This window comes from Bos indicus, chromosome 25 (genome assembly GCF_029378745.1).
Source record: "Bos indicus isolate NIAB-ARS_2022 breed Sahiwal x Tharparkar chromosome 25, NIAB-ARS_B.indTharparkar_mat_pri_1.0, whole genome shotgun sequence".
Taxonomy (NCBI): domain Eukaryota; kingdom Metazoa; phylum Chordata; class Mammalia; order Artiodactyla; family Bovidae; genus Bos; species Bos indicus.
In genome coordinates, this window is record NC_091784.1 from 28,116,388 (window position 1) to 28,138,485 (window position 22,098).

Genomic DNA, 22,098 nt, shown 5'->3' on the forward strand with positions numbered 1-22,098 from the left:
AAAGAGTCTCTCCATTTCCGTCCGCTCTCAACGTGGACTGTCGGTGGTGATACACATTTCAATAGCGCACGTCCTTTCTCTGTTGAGCTAAGGAAGGGACTACGTCCCCCAGAAGGCACTGGCGCAGAATATGTGCTAGCCTGCCATCTTTATTGTAGTCCTTTTCCCTGTTTCCACAAGGAGTAGCCTTAGTGCATGAACTATAAGTCCCAGGTCACCGTTGCCCCTTTCCTCCAGTGGCCATCTTTGCTGGTAGACCCCGCCCCTTTCCCTTTCCATTGTCTGGTCGAAGATAATATGAAGGAGCCAGGAAGACTGCAACTCCCGTCAAGCTTTGCGCCAACAGGAGGGGAATTTCGGTATTACAGGCGGCTGAGGTGCCAAGGTGGTAGAGTGAGGCGACCGCGAGAGGCTCGGTTGCCTGCCATTTTCATGGTAGTCTCCTTATCCTCCTGGTCCTGCCATTATTAAGGAACTCTAGAAGGTTAGGAAACTACTATTCCCATCGCACCTCATAAGGTGAACTACTAATCAGGTGTCCGCCCCTCTTCCGCCATCTTGATTGTAGTCCTCGTTCCTTTTCACCTTTCCATTGTTCCTGAAGAGTAGAAATGGCAGCGGGAAGGCAGCAGATGGACTGCGAGTCCCGTCAGGTACCACACACGCGGAGGGTTGTGGACAGGAGGGCGTATGAGTGCCTGGGAAGGAGGTCGGGCCGGGGCAGAAGGCCATCTTGTTTGTAGTCATCGTTCCCACTCCTCTACGCTCTGCAACCCGGAGCCTTGGGGCAACCGGACTATAACTCCCGGCATCCTCCACTCCCTGTTTGGCACGTCCTCCTCCATCTTGTTTGTAGTTCCCGCTGACCCCAGCACCCTATTGTTCCCACGGTAGCACCAGCGCCCGCAGGACTACTTCTTCCATCGTGCCCTGCGCATGTTAGTCCTGTAAAGAGGTGGTAGGGGAAGGAGGGGGCAGGGGGCGGGGTTCCTTTGGGAGAAGGAGGGAGTAAAGAGGAGGAGGAGGAGGGAAGGAGGAGGGAGGGGAGGGGAGGGGGAAGAGAGGAGGAAGGAGGAAGGAGCTCAGGAGGGATGAGAGAGGCGGCCAGGGCCCCGGGCCGAAGCAGCGCGGGGCCGGGGGACCAGGGGGGCTGAAGCACGCCTATTGCCCCCTCCCCCTTTTCCTGTCCCCTTCCATCCTTTCCTTCTACCCTCGGGCTTGAGCAAGGGGATTTATTCAAATTTTATTTAAATCTCTATCTCCTGAGGGTCGCGCGCTGGGGGGAAGGGGAGAGGGCGGGGGCGCGCGCAGGCTGGGGGGGCGGGGCCCAGCAGCTTCCTTCATCCCCCTCTGCTCGCCCCGTAGCAGTAGCGCAGGGGGCCGCAGACCAGGGGCGGGCCCAGGGGAGGGGGGCAGGTTACAGGGACCCCCCCCTCCCCGGGAACGGGCGGTGGGCGGGGCTTGAACCCCGGAAACGGTGGGGGGTCCCAGGCCTGGCCCTGGACCCCTGGGCAGTGGGCATCGGGAAGGGGCCAGTTAAAGGGCCGGGGGCACTGGGGAGAGGCGGGGCGGGGTGGGGGGAGGGGAGCTGGGACTCGGACCCCCGGACTGAGTGGGGCCCGGGCAGAAGCTGTGCACCCTGCGCCCGAGGAGCCCCCGTTGGCCTGGGGGGACTGAGGGACTGAGCCCCCCAGAGCAGGACCTCCCCCTGGAAGGGCCGCGCCGCAGCCCGTGGGAGGGCCTCGCCCCCGGCGCCCCCCATCTCCATTCGCCGCCGTCCCGGCCTCCGCCGGAGGGAGGGGCCGAGCGCCCTCGGGGGGCCGTGGACCCCGGCGTTCTGAGCGTTCCGCGCCCCGCGCCGCCCGGCCCCCCCGCCGCCGATGGCCGCCGACCCGCCGGGAGCTGCCGAGAAGGGAGAGATGGCTCCCGGGACACGTGTGAGGTGGGTTCACGCGGCTCCTCCTCACCCCCAGACCTGGGCAGCTCCCAGTCCCATTCATCCTCAGCCCGGCCTCTTTCTACCTTGCCCGCCCCCAACCTTACCCTCTCTTAGCTCCAAACTCCTCATCTCCAGCCCTCTTTCCTGTTACCTCTCAACCCTGGGGAACTAGTCTTCCTTCCTAGACCTTGCTTCCCCTTTTAGACCCCCATCCCCGCCTGCAGTTGCAGCCCTCCAAGGCCCTTCCCCTGGAGCGCTGGAGGGCTCCTTTTCCCCCATGGATGGGTCTGGAAAGGGAGAAGCTGGGGTAAGACTCTGGATATGTAGCGAGCCTCCAGGCCTGCTGAATCTGTGCGGGATCTTGGAGGATCTGGTTTGCCTGGGAAGAGGAGCCCAAGGGATTCCAGACAATTAGGGATGGAAAGCAGCTTGGGAAGCTGGGAGGCAGGGGGCGGTGCACACGAGCCCATCTTGAGTTCTATGGAGATGTCAGGCTGGATTCTAGATTCCCAGGGAATCTGGGAGATTGCCCTGGTTGACCTGAGAGACCCATAAGGAGGCTGTGTTGGAGCAGAGGGAGCTCTGTGGGGAACAGAGTTGAAATTTGGGGCCACGGAGGGCTTCTGAAGCAGCATCTGAAAGAAGGTCTGTGAGTGCTGGGAAGTTGGGCAGCCCGGTGGATCTTTAGGGGTTAGATTGGGTGAGCAGGTTCCCATGAAGATGAGGAGGAAATCTAGGCTTTAGAGGAGAGGAATTGGGTGTTAGTAGCTTTTGAGAGAAAAGAGAGAGGTCTGGAGTTGGCAATCAGGAATCTGTGGGGATCTGGGAGGTGAATTTGGGGTGTTTCAGCTTGGGGAGAGCCGGGGATGGAGCACATTTGGAGAACAGGGGAAGAGTTGGGACCTGTCTCAGGTGACTCCACAGACAAGGAGCCCCTGGTTTTCCAGGGAGCTTCGCTGTGGGGATGTTGGTGGAAAGGTCCTTGTCCCTCTCGGTGTGCCTTCATCCTCCCTGGGTCAGGCGCGGGAGTCTGGAAGAAGTGTTAGAGTAGGAGTGAGGTCAGGAAGCTAGTTCTCAGGGCTCCCGGAGGAGCCAGGTGAGCTGCTTCAGGAAGAGGGTGGCCTTGCCTAGAGGGATGGGGGTTCCCCTGACCCCCCGCAGGAGGGGCACCTCCTTGTTCCTTGTCTCCCTGGGTAGGAGGGCAAGCTCTGGCTGCCTAGAAGTAGGGGGAAAGCTGCCAGGAGTCTCGCCGGCCAGGGTCCCCGTGGACCCCCCTGACCTTTCCACCCTCCACTCATAGCCCTCGGCGTTGCTGACGCCCCCAATGTCGTCGAGCAGCCGGGGGCCGGGGGCCGGAGCGCGCCGACGCCGAACCCGCTGCCGCCGCTGCCGGGCCTGTGTGCGAACTGAGTGCGGGGACTGCCACTTCTGCCGAGACATGAAGAAATTCGGGGGGCCCGGGCGCATGAAGCAGTCGTGCCTGCTGCGGCAGTGCACTGCCGTGAGTTCTGCCCCCACTGCAGGGGGGCACCCTTCCCCAGCTGACCTCAGCACCTGTCTGGGGGGCTGGGGGTGACTCCAACGAGAGTCATGTAAAGTTGCCATAGATTCGCTCATGCGTTCACTGGCTGGTTCACATATCCGCCAGGCCCATTTCTGTCCTCAGCTTCAAGCTGGGGCCAATGATAGGGTCCACAGAGGAATCCCTCTCACACCCTACCATCAGGCCTTTCCCAACTTTCAGAGGCAGAGACCCGCAGAAAGCTCGGTCCCCCTTGGACTCCCTCCCCAGAGCCAGGAATGGGTCTTTGCCTTCTTTGGCCTCCTTTTCACCTGTGAGAGTGGTCTCGGATTTGAAGATAGTCTTACCCACTGTGTGACCTTGAACAAATCACTGTGACCCTCAAGGTACCTTCTCCGTGAAATGTTTCCTTTGTTGAGTTGTAAAGGTCAAACAGCATGGATAAGAAGGTACCTGCTGCCAGGCGCAGCACATAGTAGGTATCCAGGAACCATGGGGTTGTGCCGGCCTTCCTCATCCTTAGTGCTCCCCGGTGCTCCTGAAGTGGACCTTTCCCAGTAGCTTTGGGACCAGCTGCATCCTGTGCTCCCCTTCTGCCACCACCTCCCTTTTTCCCTGCAGTCACCCTTTCCTGGATGGTCTCTTTGCCTCACAGCCCCTCCCTGTTTTTCCTTTGTCCCCTGACCCTTGCCTCACTTTTCTTCTTCCCCACCTGCTTCTTCCCTGAGCCTGCCTCACAACCTTCTTGATATGACTCAGTATTACCCCTGATTTTTTTCCTAAAGTCATATTGTCTGATAGCTGCTCTCCCTTCCCTCGGATCAGTCAACTGCCCTAAGTGTTCCCAGGGTTCATTGTGGGGTCCAGGGCAACTCCCATACAGCTAATTGAGGAAACTCAGACTCACTCCAATCTGTCGCCATGTTCCCTTCAGCTCTCTCTGAGTATTACTGTCACCTTGGCCTATAGTCTTCCCTTCTTTCCCAAAGCCAGCTACGTCAGGTCACCCAGGCCCTGGATTCAGATGCAGCTTTCAACAGTGACAACTGTGTATCAACTACCTTTTCTGCATTATCTCATTTTTATGACAGTTCTGCGAGGAAAAACTTCCTAGCCCCATTTGACAGATGGAGAAACTGAGACATAAGGGGGTTAAATCAGTTCAAGGTCATACTGCCGAAAAGGAACAAATTCAGGATTTGACCCAGCTTGCCCCCATGGGTTTTAAACGTTATCTCGCAGCTTGCCGGGGTCCCCAGAAAGAACAGTCTTTCCCCTGTGGCTTGCTTTTGGGGTCCCTGACACCCCCTTTCCCCAACAGCCTGTGCTCCCACACACAGCTGTATGCCTCTTGTGTGGGGAGGCTGGGAAGGAGGACACAGTGGAAGGAGAGGAAGAGAAATTTGGTTTGAGCCTCATGGAGTGTACAATCTGCAACGAGATCGTCCACCCTGGCTGCCTGAAGGTGATGGTCCTGGCGACCCTGGAGGCCGGGGTGGGGCTCAGACTGTTGGGGAGTAAGGAGCTGGGGTAGGATGCCTCTTGAATTTTTTGACACCTGACATCCACTCCCTGCCTCTGTCTACAGATGGGGAAGGCTGAGGGTGTCATCAATGCAGAGATCCCCAACTGCTGGGAGTGCCCTCGCTGCACCCAGGAAGGCCGGACCAGCAAGGTAGAGGCTTGGGTGGGTGCCAGGCTCTGGGTAGGCGGGAGATCGGGGGTTGGTGCAGAACCTCACCCCCAGCTTCCATCTCCCCAGGATTCAGGTGAGGGACCAGGCCGCCGCAGGGCTGACAACGGCGAGGAGGGCGCCAGCCTGGGGAGTGGATGGAAGCTGACGGAAGAGCCGCCACTTCCACCACCTCCACCCAGGCGCAAAGGTCCCTTACCTGCTGGGCCCCCCTCAGAGGACGTGCCTGGGCCCCCCAAAAGAAAGGAGAGGGAGGCAGGGAATGAGCCCCCTACCCCAAGGAAAAAGGTGAGCCAGGGAGCATGCTCATTCGATCCAGCCTAAGGGATTTGGGGAGCTGTAGTCCTGTTGCATTTGGGGAGAACCTGGGACTTTCAGCTTCATGGGTTCCCCCCAGGGATTGTTGGGAGATGTAGTTCGGAATTTCAGGTGGGAGGATGGCGCATGTTCAGTGTGGAGGAGAGGTACAGGTGAGAAGCTACTGGCGCTGGGCTGGACAGGGAAGCTTTGGGTGTTTTAGGGAAGAGGGAGAGAGCATGCTCAAATTAGCTGCTGCAGAGGAGGAAGGAGGGGCTGGAAAAGGCCTGAGGGGGAAGAAAGAGGAGATGAGAGCATGCTCAGTGAGCCAAGACACTGGTTATCCGATGAGCATGCTCAGAGTTCTCCCTGAGGTGGGGGCTTCTGGGATTTGTAGTCCTAAGAGGTGAGCATAGATCTTAGTTTTGTGGACAACCAGGGGTTAATGGCGTTTCTCCCTTGCCCCCTGTCTCCTTCTTGCTCTGGTAGGTGAAAGGAGGCCGAGAGAGGCACCTGAAGAAGGTGGGTGGAGACGCCTGCCTCCTCCGAGGATCGGACCCAGGCGGCCCCGGCCTTCTGCCCCCCAGGGTTCTGAATCCGAGCCAGGCTTTCTCGTCCTGCCACCCTGGGCTCCCTCCCGAGAACTGGGAGGTGTGCCGGGGACCTCCCTCCCCTTCCCACTTTCCTTTGCCCCACCCTCTATCCTGGAGACAGAAATCTGTCCTTTCCTGCCTACCTTGTCCTACCCCAGCCCCGCTTGGCCACGATGGGCAGGCAATTGGGCCCCTGGGACGAGTAGAGGGGAAGAGTGGGTTGGGGCCAGGCCACAAGAGCCCTGGACTTGCCAAGAACCCTTGGGGTATCATTTGACCCATTTGCCTCATCTTTCCAAACCTTTAAGGGGAAAGAACGGAGTTCAAATCCCTGTTCAACCATTGCCTTGCTGATTGGTCTTGGCAACTTATCAGCTGCTCTGGGCTTCAGTTTCCTCGTCAGTGAAATAGAAATGATACCACTTCCCTTGCCCGGTCTATGCCACAAAGCTGTTTAATGACATTAAATGAGCTTTGTAAACTGCAAAGGGACTAGATTTGAGGGAAGTAAGGCCCAGAGAGGTTTGAAGACTTGTCCAAGGTCACATAGCAAAGCTGGCATTCAGCTGTCACTTTGCACTGACACATCAGATGCCAGGGTCTGCTTGACTGCACTCAGATTCTTCCTCTGCCATTTGTCAGATTGTCACCTTGGGCAAGTTCCATAATCTCTTGGAGCCTACATTTCCTTATATCTGGAAAGAGTGGCCCAAGTTGCCACTGCATCCCAGCACTGTGAGGATGTCATGAGTCATCGAGGGTGGGAGGCTCCGCCCAGGTCCGGATGATCACTGTTACTCTTGTCTCATTGCAGAGACGCTCGAAGTTGTTTGGTCCAGCTTTCTGTGTTGTAGATGATGAGAAAGGGGCTTCCCAAGGTCACAGAGAGAATTGATAGCCAGGTCAATATGCAAAACTAGATCTGTAACTGTTCTCCACACCTCACTGCTTTTGGAAACTCATAAGCTATCGAGACACATAAGTCTTTGAATTCTTTGCATTAGCACCTTCCTGTGACAGATAAGGAAAGTGAGAAGTCCAGAGAGGAGTATGACTTGACTGAGGCGCCACAGGGCAGGAACTCAGGACTGTCCCTCTGGCTATTCATCCCCCCCCGGTGACTCCTCGGGGGTCGGGGGTGGGAAGGCAGGTGCCAGGCCCTAGAACAGCCTCCATCTCTTCCTGCAGAAACCAAAGCCGCCTTTGGCCTCTGCTGAGGGCCCGGCGGTGCCTTCCCCGTCACCCCAGCGGGAGAAGCTCGAGCGCTTCAAGCGAATGTGCCAGCTGCTGGAGCGGGTGCCCGACACGTCCTCGTCCTCCTCGGACTCCGACTCGGACTCCGACTCATCAGGCACATCGCTGAGTGAGGATGAGGCTCCTGGCGAGGCCCGGAATGGGCGACGGCCAGCCCGGGGCAGCTCGGGCGAGAAGGAGAACCGCGGGGGGCGGCGGGCTGTGCGCCCTGGCAGTGGGGGACCCCTCCTCAGCTGGCCCCTGGGCCCCGCGCCCCCACCCCGGCCCCCGCAGCTGGAGCGGCACGTGGTGCGGCCCCCGCCTCGAAGCCCCGAGCCCGACACGCTGCCTTTGGCTGCTGGATCCGACCACCCCCTGCCCCGCGCCGCCTGGCTTCGTGTCTTCCAGCACCTCGGGCCCCGAGAGCTATGCATTTGCATGCGAGTGTGCCGGACTTGGAGCCGCTGGTGAGTGGCCTGGACAGGCCTGGGTTCCATTGCCCCACATGCTCCTCACTCGCTGGGTGACCTGCAGAAGGTCCCTGAGCCTCTCTGGGCCGGGTGCTTGTACTGATGATGCTTCTGTAGGATGGACGTGCTGTAGTTGGTACTTCTGTATTGACTGTGCACAGGCTGCTTTTGATTTAGTTGCTCACTGAACCCTCACAACAACTCTGTGAGGTGGGTACTATTATCCTCATTTTCAGGGGAAGCTGAGGTCAAGGTCACGTGGAGAGGAAACAGTAAAACCAGGAATTTGAACCTAGTCCTTCTGGCTCTAGAACCTTTCTCCTTAAAATTGTTACTTATGAGTGTTTAATATGTGCCAAGTATAGTGCTGACTGCTATGTCTGCATCCTCTCACTTGCTTTTCACCTCTCTGCTGCTGCTGCTGCTGCTAAGTCGCTTCAGTCGTGTCCGACTCTGTGTGACCCCATAGACGGCAGCCCACCAGGCTCCCCTGTCCCTGGGATTCTCCAGGCAAGAACACTGAGGACAGTCTTATTATTGATCCCACTAACACATAAGAAGGGGCCTCCCAGGTGGCTCAGCAGTAAAGAATCTGCCTGCCAGTGCAGGAGCCTCAGGAGACTCAAGTTCGATCCCTGGATGGGGAAGATCCCCTGGAAGAGGGCACGGCAACCCAATCCAGTATTCTTGCCTGGAGAATCCCATGGACGGAGGAGCCTGGTGGGCTACAGTCCGTATGGTCGCAGAGAGTGGGACACGACTGAAGCGACTTAGCACACATGCATGCACACCTAAGGAAGCCCGTTATGGGGCTTCCTCACTTCTCACTGCAGAGGGCATGGGTTCAATCCCTGGTGAGGGAACTAAGATTCTGCAAGCCGTGTTACAACCAAAAAAGCAGAAAGCCCTTTGCTGAGCGGTCCCTGCTCCCCAAGTGGCAGCCATATTTGGGCCTCCTGATTATGCTTGGAACTTCTTTGTGGCCTGGAGCTACCACCAGCACCCTCCACTTACCCTCCTCTCATCTCCCCACTGCTTCCTGAGTCTTGTTTCTATAGGAATGTGGGTCAGCCTCTCCAACCCCTGGTCTTACTCTTGGATCCTGTCCCTGACAACCCCCATCCCCACCTCTCCACCAAACTCCTCCAACACTCCCCCCACACCCCTAAAGAGCACATAGAGGCTTTCTGCATGTTGACAAGCCTTCATTCGTTTTCACGTTCCCATGTAAGTATTTGGGGGAAATACCTATCTGTTTTATCTTCATGTTCTCGGCACAGGACAAAAGATAATAATGTGTGTTAGTCGCTCAGTCGTGTCTGACTCTTTGCCAACCCCATGAACTATAGCCCACCAGGCTCCTGTCCATAGAATTCGCCAGGCAAGAAAATTGGAGTGGGTTGCCATTTCCTTCGGAGAAGGCAATGGCTCCCCACTCCAGTACTCTTGCCTGGAAAAATGGACTGGCTGACCTTAAACCCCAGTCCTTTTCCTTAGGATTCTGGTGTACTTGTTCACACTTGCTGGTCTGTGGAGGCTACAGAGCTACGAGGAGGGGAAGGCAGGCTCTGGAGATAAATTACCCATAGTTGAATCTTTTTTTTTTTTTTTAATGCTTTTTTTTGTTTGTTTGTTTGGCTTCGCCAGATTTTAGTTGTGAGCTCTTAGTTGGGGCATGTGGGATCTAGTTCTCTGACCAGGGTTTGAACCTGGACCCCCAGGAAAAGTCCTCCGTAGTTGAATCTTTCTCTGCTGAGCTGTACACAGTCAGGCTAGTTCCTTCTCTGTACATCAGTTTGTGCATCAGTGTCTTCATCTGTTAAAACGGGAACCAAGGCATTTACTTCATGAGTGTTTTTGTGAGCTGATACAACCAAGAATCGAGGACTGTACCTAGGAAATAGAAACTTCTTAGTGCCTTAACAGCAATCCTTATCACTGGTTCAGCTACAAATATTTACTGAAAGCACAGACTTTTAACATTCTGGGAACTCAGATCTGTGCCCTTGAAGAGTTTTCAGTCAACCTGCCACATAATAGAAACAAGTAGTTACAGCAGTTGCTGGGATCACCTCCTCCGCCTCTAGTAGTCATTGGGGAAACGTTTGCCAAGGCCTCTTGGTCAGGGCCAGCCCTGTGCTTGATACCTGGGACCCAGAACTGATGAAGACCCAATTTCTGTCTCAAGGGGAGACTCGTGACTGCAGGTGGACAAAGCAGAGAAGCTGGACTGGATGGTGGTTTTCTGCTTGGGCCTAGGAGTCTAGTCCCCATGGGTTTCTCACCTGTGACTCCTGTACTTCTTGGATGAGTGGCCATGGGTGGATTGCTGTACCTATCAGGGCCTCAGTTTTCTTATCTGTAGTCTGGGTTCATATCAGTACCTAGTAGGGATGAAATGAGGTGATTTTAGCACCATCGCTAAAGAGTGCTAAATGCTCAACAAAATGGTGGTTTTGGATGAGTAGAATGAGGGTAGGGCTGAACAAGGGCCTGAGAGGGCACAGTGGGACTAGTCCAGAGGCTCTGTCAACCTGGGCACAGAGGCAGGGCCTGTGGGGATGAAGAGGAGGGACAGGAGTTGAGACTTCTTAGGAAGCAGGATGACTTGGATTTGGTGACTAAATGGACGTGGAGGCAGTAGGGTGACATGCAGCTGTGTTTCTGGTCCATGAGCCTGGATGGGCAGCAAGATCATGGCACAAGCTTGGGAATAGTTAGTGGGAGCAGGTTCCAGGGTCAAGCCAAGTGCTCGCATTTGCTAGGTTTGGTCTGAAAGGCCTTTGGGCCCATCAGGCACTAACAGGAGAGCACCTGGAGGTACAGGTCTGTTGCTAAAAAGAAAGATCCAAGTTGGGGAGTTTTTAACCTATAGATAGCAGCTTCAAGGAAGAAGCCAGAAATCAGTGTCAGCACTTGTGAGTTAGAACAGCCAGAGACTTAGGAGGGGATTGGGAGCAGAATGTGTCCCGAAGGAGAGATTGAGGAGGGAACAGGGGTGGGTGTTGGCGAGAGGTCACGGGAGATCAAGGACCAGAAGTGTCCATTGGATTTGGCTCCAAAGAGGCCTGGCTGTCTTCTGCTGTGCTGTGGGGGGGAGGGCACTGGAGCCAGGTTGCCTGGAATTGAGGGTGGACTTGATCTGTTTGTTCTCTGCTGTGTCCCTAGTTTCTAGGATACCCGGCATACAGGAGGTACTGAAAAAACACTTGTCTAGTGAATGAAAGTGAGGAAATCGGGTTGGAGTGTGAAAAAGGGGCAGCGAAGGTGGAGCTGGATAGAAATTTGTAGGTGGGAGAGCAGGAAGTTGCAGGCTTTCCCGTCGGATGGCTTCCATCTTCTCTTGGAAATGGCAGGCACAGTGATCTGCCTAGGTCGGGAGGGAGGTGGGGTTGTAGGGGGAGGTGAGGCCTGGGGGAGTTGCGGAGTCCCAGGGAAGAGGGGGGAGACTTCACTGGAAATGAGCAAGGAAGGCACTACACTGCCTGGTCAAGGCAGCTGGACTTGGGACTAAACACTGATGGACGCATGGAAGGACCTCAGTGCCAGCAAGGAGCCCAGAGAGCTGATACGGAAGAAGTGGCTTGGGTTGGAGCCTGGGAAGCTGTGAAGTCCTTACGGGTAGCAGTTTTGGCTGGTCTAGCTCTGTGGCCCCAGAGGGCCTCTGCAAGAGGGAGGTTTTGGACTCAACTTTGGAGGTGGGCTGAGTTGGTCAGGGGTGTCTGGAGTCAAGGGGAAAGTGAGTGGGGTAGGGCATTTGGTCATCAGGCTCGGCGTCCCGTGGGTGATGGATGCCTTGGCCTTGGACTTCTTCCAACCTCTTACCTAAGTGTCATTTTCTAGTCTAGGAAGAGGGCTTCCCAGGTGACTCAGTGGTAAAGATTGTGCCTACTAGTGCAGGAGATGTGGGTTCGATTCCCTAGATCAGGAAGATCCCCAGGAGAAGGAAATGGCAGCCTGCTCTAGTATTCTTCCCTGGAAAATTCCATGGACAGAAGAACCTGGTTCATAGGGTTGCAAAGAATCAGACACGACTTAGTGACTGAACATGCATACACTAGTCTAGAAAGAACCTGTCTACGGCCCCCTGTTACCCTCACAACAAACTTCCATGGTCCTGTTGGACATTTGGACAAGAATGGTGACTGCGCTAAACACTTCCTCTGCATCGTCTCTCCCCCCGCCTTTTTTTAAACATCTTTCGTTTAATTATTTTAAATCACTATTTTTAAAAAATGAAATGAGTTAATGTACTCTCCCTTCATTTTTGCAGCAAACCTGTGAAATCAGTGCTGCTTTTACACCATTTTATGGTTTGGAAAATGAGGCCCAGAGAGAGCAAGTGACTTGCCTAAGGTCACTCAAAGCACAGAGGCGGCAGAGCTGGGGCTTCGATCCCCACCGCTCACACTCCGCGCTTTGGAGCTCTGTGCCCATGTTCATCCAGCCTGGCATTCCAGCCTTCCTGGCCAAGACACCCCTACCCTGGGCTGGCCCTCCTCCGTAGCCTCACCCCTGCCTCTTCTGCATGTCAGAGCTCTTGATCCAGACCAGCTTGCTCTACCACCTGGGTCTGCTACCATGTAATCGAAGTTGTACCTTGAAATCAGTCTTCTAACCTCCCTGGACCTCATTTTCCTGACCTCTAAAAAGGAGATGGTGATTATAGTATTCACCTCCTAGGGCAGTTGTGAAGTTAAATGTGTAATGCGTAGAACGTAGTAAACCCTTGGTGAACATGGGTTTTCATGGGTGAACATGAGGTGTTCAGGTATTCGTGTTTCGTCATCCTCATTGTTAAGGTGAGATGATGAATTGCCTTTTGTTCCTACTGCCCAAGATTCTCAGAGCTCTCCCTTTTTTTTTTTTTTCTGTGTACTTGGCCAGGACACTGGTTCTTCCTTATCTAAACTCAAATCTTCTTCCTCCTCCCCTCGATAGAATTAACTCGTGCTGTGCAGCGTGCAGGATCTTAGTTCCCTGAGCAGGTTTCAAACCTGTGCCCCCTGCAGTGGAAGCGCAGAGTCCTAACCACTGGACCGCTAGCTAGGGAAGCCCCAACTGTTGCCTTCCTTCAAGTCTCAGATCTGGCATTGTCTCCCCAGGAACCTCCCCGACCTAGTTTCTCACCGGCTCTTATCATGTCCCTTGTTGTCCCAGTTACTGTAAGACTCGGCTGCCTCCCCCGTTTCCTCACTGTTCAGCGTCTCGACACTTAGTATCTGTAGGGGGCCCTCGGTGACTGTTGGCTGCCACTCTGAGATTTAAACCCAGTGTTCTGGTCATCCAAGGGCAAAGGGACAAATTAGCTGCAGCCAAGAAAAATCAGGAGAGACTTCCTGGAAGAGGAAGCACTGGAGCTGAGCCCTGAGGGATCTGGGTTGGTTGGCAGTTCCATCAAAGACAAACATGTGCCAAAATGGGTTGGCACCAGATAGCAGGTGTCTGTTGGTAAGCAGGTGGTTTGGCTTGGCTCTTGCGGAGTGCAGTGTACAGATAGCTGGTGGCCTGTGTGTGCCCTTGGAGGGAAGGGTTCCCAACTAGCCACATAAGATCCAGGAGGGCTTCAGGTTGGTGGTGACAGTTGAGCTGGAACTCATGACTGGGTCAGAGTGAGCAGAGAGAAATTTTGGATGGAATGTGATTTCACTGAGTGGAAGGAGACAAGGGCCAGAACCTAGGGGCAGAAGCTGGATTGAAGGTGGGTAGTTTTTTTTTTTTTTCTTTTCCTGTTTAGAATGGGAGAGATTTGCAAGTGTTTATTGTTTGAGTGGGTGGAACCAGGAGAGGGAGAGGCTAGAATGCCAGAAGAGGAAGGGAAATGGTAGGAGGTGGCAGGTGGGACAGAGGGTGGAGTTTTTTGGATCAGAGCCTTGGTGTATGTGTTTCCAGCTTTCCCTAAAATGTCACCCAAGGGTTCCGGAGTTTGCCTGAGAGTTGGCAAGTGGCACAAAAACTTGGCTTGATCGTTCTATTATTAATAGTTTTGAAAAGAAATTTCCTCCATTGGGTGCTATTATATCTTTCGGATGCGTGCACGCTCAGTTGTGTCCACTCTTTGGAACCCTATGGGCTGTAGTCCACCAGACTCCTCTGTCCATGAAATTTTCCGGGCAAGAATCTTAGAGTGGGTTGCCATTTCCTCCTCCAGGGCATCTTCCTGACCCAGGGATCGAACCTGCGTCTCATACATTTCCTGCATTGGCCAGCGGATTCTTTAACACTTGACAACCTTTCTAATTCTTATCTCCCTGTTTAACAAAAATAGTCTTTATATGGCAGCCAAAAGCCATAGCAACACCTAGCTAGAATTTAATAATCCTGGTCTGTTTTCATGGTGTTTATGTCTAAGTATAACATGTATGTGAAACAATACTGGTTTTCAGTGCAAATGCTGGTTTTAAGAATTGATTTAAAGATAAATTTACATTCTGCAGATAAGTTGATACTGAATGACTGGAGTTTGGGCATCTCTGCCCCAGCCCACGGCTTCCTGAAGGGAAAGCCTCCCAGAAGCAGGGCTGGGAGAGAGATAAGAGACAGCTTCCTGGTTCCCCTCCCCACCCCTGCTGCTTTGATACAGTTCATCTCGCCCAGTGGGAACTTTCTGACATGGCTTTGGACTACTGTACTAAAGAAACTTTTCAGACCACATCTCGAGGAACTTTAGTGTATGGGGTTGGCCAAAAAAAATTTGTTTGATTTTCCATAACAGCTTACGTGGGGGGCAACCTGAATGAACTTTTTGGCCCACCCTATACTACAGTATATTAGTAGATGACTTTGGCAGAGATGGGGAAGGTTCCCTGGTAACATCAGTTTGGGAAGCCCTTCTCCACTTTCCTGCATGTTGGTCTCATCAAGGCTGTCAGAGTTGCTGGAGACCAACCCATTTCACTTTATGCAGGCCTCATTCATCTTTGTAGTTTCAACGACTGGGACCTGCTAGGCCTTCCATAAACACTGACTGAGTGAATCACTGGGAAGCCATAAATGAAGTGTGTGGTAGGGGTGCTCCGTGGGAGCTTTGGGTGGTTCACATTTGGCTTGGGAGCATCCGTTCATGCAACAGATGTACAGCAGGTAAACTACGCACCTGGCCCGGTACTGAGCACTGGGGGTGCTGAGGGGAAGAAGCCAGGGCTGCCCTTGTGAAGTCTCCATTCTGGCTGGAGGCTCACAGAAATCACAGACTAGTAAGTCAAGCCCTGGGCAGCTGGTCCTCAGGATGAGCAAACGTGGATCACGGGCGGAAATTAGTAGAGGTTGAGAAGTACCCACAGCCACCATAACTGGTGAGAAGCCCAAGGCAGGGGATGGGGGCTGCTGCTGGATCTCTCTGGGTCTCCATCAAATACAGTGTGTAGCGTGTGTGTGTCCTTGGCACAATGCTTTGGAAGCTTTAGGCCCACTCACTATGGATTTTTTTCTGTTTTTGGTTGGGCTGGGTCTTCACTGCAGGTGAGGCCTTCTTTAGTTGTGATGCTCAGGCTCTAGAGCACACAGCCTCAGTAGTTGTGGCACGCAGCTTATCCAGGTGCTCCGTGCCGGCTCTCTAGTGCAGTACATGGGCTTAGTTGCCCCACGGCATGTGGGATCTTAGTGCCCCGACCAAGGATTGGACCCATGTCTCCTGCATTGGAAGGCAGATTCTTAACCACTGGACCACCAGGAAAGTCCCTGTAAGGTCCACTAACTGTAATGACCCCATTTGATCTTATAACCACCTCGTGGGCAAGGCCCACCTGTTGACTATCACTTTTTGTGTTATAAACAAGGCCTGAGGCCCAGGGAGAGGGATGGGCTTGCCAAAGATCTCACATCCAATTAGTGATGGAGTTGAACCCCAAACCCAGTGTTCTTGGCCTGGGTCCTGGGGCTTCCTGCCCACCCCTGCTGTTTGGTATGGCCCAGGAGAGAACTGGGGTGAACCAGGGTGGGGATTGTGGGTTCCCTGAGACTGTGAGCTGAGGATTGAGGTCTCTGTCTCCCCCCTGTGGCCAACAGGTGCTACGACAAGCGTCTGTGGCCTCGAATGGACCTGAGCCGGAGGAAGTCACTGACCCCGCCCATGCTTAGTGGTGTGGTTCGCCGCCAGCCTAGAGCCCTGGACCTCAGCTGGACAGGTGTCTCCAAGAAGCAGCTCATGTGGCTTCTGAACCGACTGCAAGGTAGTGCTGGGTGGTGAGGTGGGGCGGGGTGAGGGAAGGGAACAGACCGGGGACAGAGCCCTCCTAGCACCTGTTTCCGGGGACCTCCCCCTTCCCCCAGGCCTGCAGGAGCTGGTGCTCTCTGGCTGCTCCTGGCTCTCTGTCTCTGCCCTGGGCTCAGCCCCACTGCCGGCCCTGCGGCTCCTGGACCTCCGCTGGATCGAGGATGTTAAAGACTCCCAGCTCCGCGAGCTGCTGCTGCCTCCGCCAGACACCAAACCAGGTGTGGCCTCTTTTGGCTCCTTTGTAGGAGGGGTTGGACAGGCTGGGGGATGAGGCCTCCACGGTCTCTTTTGACTCCTGCTGGGTGTTGAAAGGATTTGAAGAACGGATAGAGCTTGAGATTGAGGAGACAGGTCCTGCTTGGCCCATGTTCATTCATTCACTTTCCTGCGTGTGCTGGGCCCTGTGATCAGAGCTGAGGGGATGGGATAAGGAAGATGTAGCCCCTGACTCCCAGAGGGGAAGATAATTAGGAGATGAAATGCAGTGTGGGACAGGAGGATGACACAGAATTCTAGGAGAAGCCAGGGGATTGTGAGCGAAATCTCGGTGTGGTGGGCACTACTGGGGAGACTTCTCCCAGGGCAGCAGTGGGACCGCTGTGGAAGAACACAGGCCTGGGGTGGCTGGTCAGTTCCATTTGCCAAGAGGAGCCAAAGGATCTTCTGTGAAATATCCTGGTTTTTAAATGATGGCACGTAATTCAGATTCTTTTTAAAATTCATGTGTGGGCCCAGCAAAGATATGATTGAGCAGTAGAATTGGCCCCTAGATCCTCTTGCCCTGAAGTGAAACGATGAGGACATTTCTGAGGGAGCAGAGCAGAAACGAGGGAGCCAGCTGACTTGCAGGGTTGTGTGGAGGTGGTGGTTACATTTCCTGAGTCAGACCCCAGCCACCTCTTCACCCTGCTCAGGCCCTGGTCCCCGCCACCAGATAAAGTCAGCTTCATGGCACATAGCCTCTGGGCCTGGCCCTGGGTAGGGCCTGGAGACCTCAAACTGAGTAAGCCCCATTCCCCACCCTGGTGGAACCCCAGTCATGCAGAAATAGAAGGGCATGACATGGTAATGGCTGTGGTTGGTGCAGGGGTGGGGAGGTGGGGAAGGAGGGCGATGAGAAAAGCCATTCTTAAGGAGGTGCTATTTGAATTGAGTCCTGAAAGAGACAGGGTTTTCCCAGGGAGTGTGAAGGAATAAGCAGTTTTGTGAGGCCTGGGAACCATGCTGGCAAAGAGGGGATGCTGGGAACTGGGGCTGGTCTGGTAAGCACCAACCTGGTCACTTTGGGGGTCCTATTGAGGTGTGAGGTAGGAGTGCTGACGCCTGGAGCTCTTCATCTAGTTGTAGCCAGGAGCTGGGATACTCAGCATTTTCTTTGGTCCCCACCAGTCTGTTCTCCATAATGAAGCCAGGGGAACCACCCAGAAGATCAGGCCTGTCCACGTCACCCCATGTTCTCCACTCGTTCTTGTTGTTCCCTGGTGCTCTTTGGATGCAGATCAGTATTTTACCATGGTCGATAAGGCCACTGGTCTGGCTCCCACTAAGCTATGCTATCCTTACATTTCAGCCATCTCAGCCTCCTTGCCAAGTTTCCTCCAGCCCCAGGGCCTTTGCTCACTCCTCTTTGCCTAGAATGCTCTATCCTCCTCGCCTGATACCCAATCGCTTTTTAGGCCTCAGCATCAATGTCATTTCCTCCTAGAAGCCCTCCAAGATCTCTTCCTGCATTGAGATGAGAGTCCCTCTTCCAGAGAGCAGTCCCCTCCTAGCATATCACTGTACAGTGGTGAAATTATTTGGTTAAAATCTGTCTCCTACAAGGTTCTTAAGCTCCATGAGGTCACGGACTGTCAACTCAGCCCAGCACCTTGCTTTGGCAATTCTCTTTCATGGCTCCTTTCTTGCCACCCCATCCCCCTCACAGCAGTTTTGGAAGGGGAAGGAACTAGGATAGAGAAGGAACTAGGATTTCTGGGTGAGGCCCCAGAGGTCTTGAGTGACAGCTGCAGGTCACATAGGCCAGGCCAAATCTGAGCACCCACCTGTGGCCCTCTCTTCCTGGAGCTGGACTGAGCGTTGAGAACAGTGCATTCTGTGAGGTGAGAATGTGCTGGTTGCCTGGCAGGCCAACTCCATCTTCTGCTTGAATTGACTTCAGTCTAAGCTCCTTTATCACGAGCTCGCAAAGGTGAGCCATCCAGGCCCCCCCAAGCCTAACATGCTCCTTGAGACTCTACCCACTTTTTCTTTCCCCCTTGGCCACACTAGGTCTTTGTTGGCTTCACTCGGGCTTTCTCTAGTTGCAGCAAGCGGGAGCTACTCTTTGTTGCAATGCACAGGCTTCTCATTGCGGTGGCTTCTCTTGTTGCAGAGCAGGGGCTCTAGGGCACATGGGCTTCAGTAGTTTTGGTGCTTGGGCTCAGTAGTGGCTCACGGGCTCAGTTGCTCCTTGGCATGTGGGATCTTTCTGCACCAGGGATCGAATCCATGTCCCCGGTATGGGCAGGCGGATTCTTAACCGCTGGAGCACCATGGAAATCCTGTACGCCCACCTCTATCCCCTTGGCTTCCTGTCCTCATGTGGCGTCCCTGGATCAACACTGCAAGTTTTCCTTCTTCCTGCTGTTCTCTGCCTGGCTACCCTTCCCTTCGCCATTCCTTCTCATTCAAATAAATCCCTAAAGGCCCACCTCAGTGAAATCCTCCTTGAGCCCACTTGCCTTGCCCTAGCCACACGAGACCTCTCTTTCCTCCGCTTCCCTCTGTTGGCCTTTAGCTGTGGCCTGAGGTTGAGGGCATCAGCAGGTATATCCCCTCTCCAGGCTCCCAGCTCCTCAAGGAGAAAAGGAGAGAATTCAGAGCTTGCCAAGTAGGTGCCCAGAGGTGGCCTGGCAGGTTACAGAAGTGGTGAGCTTGGTGCAGGATGTTAGGGAGTACACCTTACCACCTAGCTTCAGCATCATCGTGGGGTGAATGGGGTAGCCCAGTGATGCTAGATCTTAAAATTTTTCAGGGAAAAGCTCCACATCAAAATTTCTTTATAAAAATGCCCTTTTATGTAGCATCCCTGGTGGCTCAGATGGTAAAGAATCTGCCCGCAATGTGGGAGACCTGAGTTTGATCCCTGAGTCAGGAGGATCCCCTGGAGAAGGGAATGGCTACCCACTCCAGTATTCTTGCCTGGAGAATTCTATGGACAGAGCAGCCTGGTAGGTTACAACCCATGGGGTCGGACAGGAGTGAGCGACTAAGACACACCTCTTACATAGCATCAGTCATTAAGAAAAATGTGAGCACTTTGCAGATCCATAAAACACTCGTGCAGGCTAGTTCCCTGACTTGGGGTCGTATGATCTAGTTTATTTATTTCAGGGTGAGGCTGGGGCCTGGAAAGCTGATAGCATTGTGGTTAAGAGTTAGGACTTGTGAGTCACAAGGCCTGGTGTCTTGGCTCTGTTCATCCATAGTCATGTGATCTTGAGTAGCTGGCTTGGGGATGTAAGCCTGAGTGTTCTCATCTGTAAACAGGAATGATGATCAGAAAACTTACCTCCCGAGGCTGTGGTTCCTAAAGCGTGGTCTCGGGACCGGCAGCTCAGCGTTGCTGGAGAACTTGGTTTTTCCTTTGTCTGGATTTTTTTTGACCATGCTGTGTGGCATGCAGGATCTTAGTTTCCCAACCAAAGATTGAACCTATGCCCCACGCAGGAGAAGCACAGAGTCTTAACCTGGACCTCCAGGGAAGTCCCAGGAAAACTTGTTAGACTCCCTGGGGGCGGGACCAGCGATTGGTTTCACCCAGCAGCCCAGGGAGATACAGAAGTCAGTCTCTGTCTCTCTCTCTCTCTCTCGTTTTTTCTTTCTCTCTCTCCTCTAATTGGAGAGCCACTGGGCTAGGGGCAGACTGCCACTTAGCCGCTGCCTGGCCTATAGTGCGTGCTCAAGCATAGTTACAAAAGTGGAAATGCAGGATCATGGTAGATACAATATAAAGGAAAGCTTTAGGGGCAGAGATGAAGAGTGGGAGCTCTTCTACCCCAGAGACAGAGAAAGGGGAGGTCTCTGAGCTCAGATGGGAAAGCCAGGGACCCTGGCCAGGCAAGGGACTGAACACAGGTGGCCTTGGGCAGGGTCCCCTGTGGAGTTTGGCTCAAGTATTTCTGAAGGAGGGAGAGGAATTTGGAGCTGAGACAGGGGTGAGACCTTGTAGGAACTTGAATGTTCTCCCACGTAGATTAGACTTCCTGAGGTGCCCTTGGAGTTTTCAGCAGAAGAGGGATGTGGTCTCATATATTTGAGAACTGCTCTTTTTTTAAATTAATTTTTATCGGAGTATAGTTGCTTTACAGTGTTGTGTTAGTTTCTGCTGTACAGCAAAGTAAATCAGCTATATGTATACAAATATACATCCCCGCTTTTGGGGATTTCCTTCCCATTTAGGCCGCAAGAGAGCACTGAGTAGGGAAGGTTCCATGAGCTGTACAGAAGGTTCCCATTGCTTACATATTTGATACATAGTATCAGCAGTGTATCTGTGTCAAGCCCCAGCTCCCGGTTGTCACCCTGCCACCCTTTCTCCCTTGTGAGAATCGCTGTCTTTTGATAAGTGAGGAGGTGGGACAGGAGGCCGTCCTGGTGGGGATGTCATTTGTTGGATGAGTGACTGTATATTGACAGGCGTTTATGTCCCAGGTCCTGTGCATAGATCAAGAACAAGACAGACAAAAATTCCTGCCTTGCTGGAAGTGGCATTCTGGTGCAAGGGTCCCCAACCCCCAGTATCACTCCCCATGGCTCCCCGTCGCTCCCATTACAACCTGAAGCGTCCCCCCTTCCCTCAGCCCTGTCCATGGAAAAATTGTCTTCCATGAAACCAGTTCCTGGTGCGAAAAAAGGTTGAGGACTGCTGTTCTAGTGGGAGAGAGAAAAACACGTCAGTGAGAAAAAGAGGAGAAAGTGCAGGGAAGGAGTTGGAGTACGTGGAAGGTTATAGTTCCGAATGGCATAATCGTGGAAGGCCTCACCCAGGAGTCAGTGTGAGCAGTGGACAGATGAAATGATGGCGGCTTATATGGGTTTGGGGGAGAAGAGCAAGCCACGAGCTACGCAGAAAACGCAAGTCGAGGTTCCCTTAGAGTGGGAGCAGGTCGGGGGTGGTGAGGGAGGAGGGTGCAGACATAGCCGGTGCGGGGACGCGAGCGGCCCACAGTGGTGACCTCTTCTCTGCCCACCGCAGGGCAAACGGAGAGCCGAGGGCGGCTACAGGGGGTAGCAGAGCTGCGCCTGGCCGGCCTGGAGCTGACGGACGCCTCCTTGCGGCTCCTGCTGCGCCACGCGCCCCAGCTGAGCGCCCTGGACCTGAGCCACTGCGCCCACGTTGGGGATCCCAGTGTCCACCTTCTCACTGCCCCCACCTCCCCGCTCCGAGAGACCCTGGTACACCTCAATCTCGCCGGTAAGCGCCGTCCCTTATCTCTCCATCCTTCCAGCCTCCTGGGCCCTGTGGTCCGTGTGGACCCCCTGCTCACCTTCTGGTCTCAGCTGCCGTTGCCCCACCCTCAGGTTGTCACCGCCTCACGGACCACTGCCTCCCGCTGTTCCGCCGCTGCCCGCGCCTCCGCCGCCTCGACCTGCGCTCCTGCCGCCAGCTCTCCCCGGAAGCTTGTGCCCGGCTGGCAGCCGCCGGGCCCCCTGGCCCCTTCCGCTGCCCAGAAGAGAAGCTGCTTCTCAAGGACAGCTAGTTGGGTGCCCCCCACCCTCCCCCAGGACTCATCAGGAGCCTGGACCTCAGGCCTTCATTTCACCCCTACTAGGAGGCCAGGTCACCCACCTCATGACTTGGGATTCCTAAGTTTTACGACTTGGGGTTCCTGCCCAGGGACTCGAGCCAGCCTCCCCCACTCTCTACCCCCTGCACTGATATCTCTGGGGGTCTCTTCTTCCCATCCCCTCCCCCTTCCACCTGCTTCATTGTCCATCCCCTGGGGGAAGCGGGTCAGAGGTACTGGGGGGCGCTGAGCCAAAGGGCTGGTGGGAGGGGGGTTGAGGTGCAGTTTGACGGGGGGCGAATGGGGAGAGTATCTGCACACAGGATGCTGGGAGCAGGGGGCTGGGGGATGTGGAGGATGGGCTG

At 54.4% G+C, this 22,098-nt stretch overlaps 1 protein-coding gene and 1 long non-coding RNA gene across 4 annotated transcripts; one reads left to right on the forward strand and one right to left on the reverse strand.

The window, feature by feature from the left end:
- The first annotated feature begins 1,615 nt into the window (after window positions 1-1,615).
- On the forward strand, window positions 1,616-22,014 carry FBXL19 (F-box and leucine rich repeat protein 19). 3 transcript variants are annotated; one of them, XM_070779932.1, is made up of 11 exons: window positions 1,616-1,942; window positions 3,240-3,440; window positions 4,783-4,926; window positions 5,050-5,136; window positions 5,224-5,442; window positions 5,941-6,102; window positions 7,233-7,744; window positions 15,755-15,918; window positions 16,019-16,180; window positions 21,202-21,420; window positions 21,528-22,014. In XM_070779932.1, exons 2-11 carry the CDS (start codon window positions 3,264-3,266, stop codon window positions 21,704-21,706), a joined length of 2,025 nt encoding a protein of 674 aa, XP_070636033.1. In that variant the 5' UTR covers window positions 1,616-1,942; window positions 3,240-3,263; the 3' UTR covers window positions 21,707-22,014. The 3 variants fall into 3 exon arrangements, with proteins under 3 accessions (XP_070636033.1, XP_019843783.2, XP_070636034.1); XM_019988224.2 differs by having other exon boundaries at window positions 5,941-5,973; XM_070779933.1 differs by lacking the exons at window positions 1,616-1,942; window positions 3,240-3,440; window positions 4,783-4,926; ... (1 more) ...; window positions 5,224-5,442; window positions 5,941-6,102 and adding an exon at window positions 6,859-6,946 and having other exon boundaries at window positions 21,528-22,013.
- Window positions 9,280-20,728, reverse strand: LOC139179731 (uncharacterized). The gene is made up of 3 exons (XR_011564069.1): window positions 19,516-20,728; window positions 10,033-10,131; window positions 9,280-9,640 (listed from the first exon to the last, which is right to left on the reverse strand). It is a non-coding gene; the product is annotated as an uncharacterized lncRNA (long non-coding RNA).
- Window positions 22,015-22,098: the final 84 nt, after the last annotated feature.

Coding starts and splice junctions, on each gene's coding strand:
- FBXL19 (XM_070779932.1), top strand. CDS start 3,264: ATGTCGTCGAGCAGCCGGGGGCCGGGGGCCGGAGCGCGCCGACGCCGA. Junction 4,927..5,049: donor TCCACCCTGGCTGCCTGAAG/GTGATGGTCCTG, acceptor CTCTGTCTACAG/ATGGGGAAGGCTGAGGGTGT. Junction 7,745..15,754: donor TGCCGGACTTGGAGCCGCTG/GTGAGTGGCCTG, acceptor TGTGGCCAACAG/GTGCTACGACAAGCGTCTGT.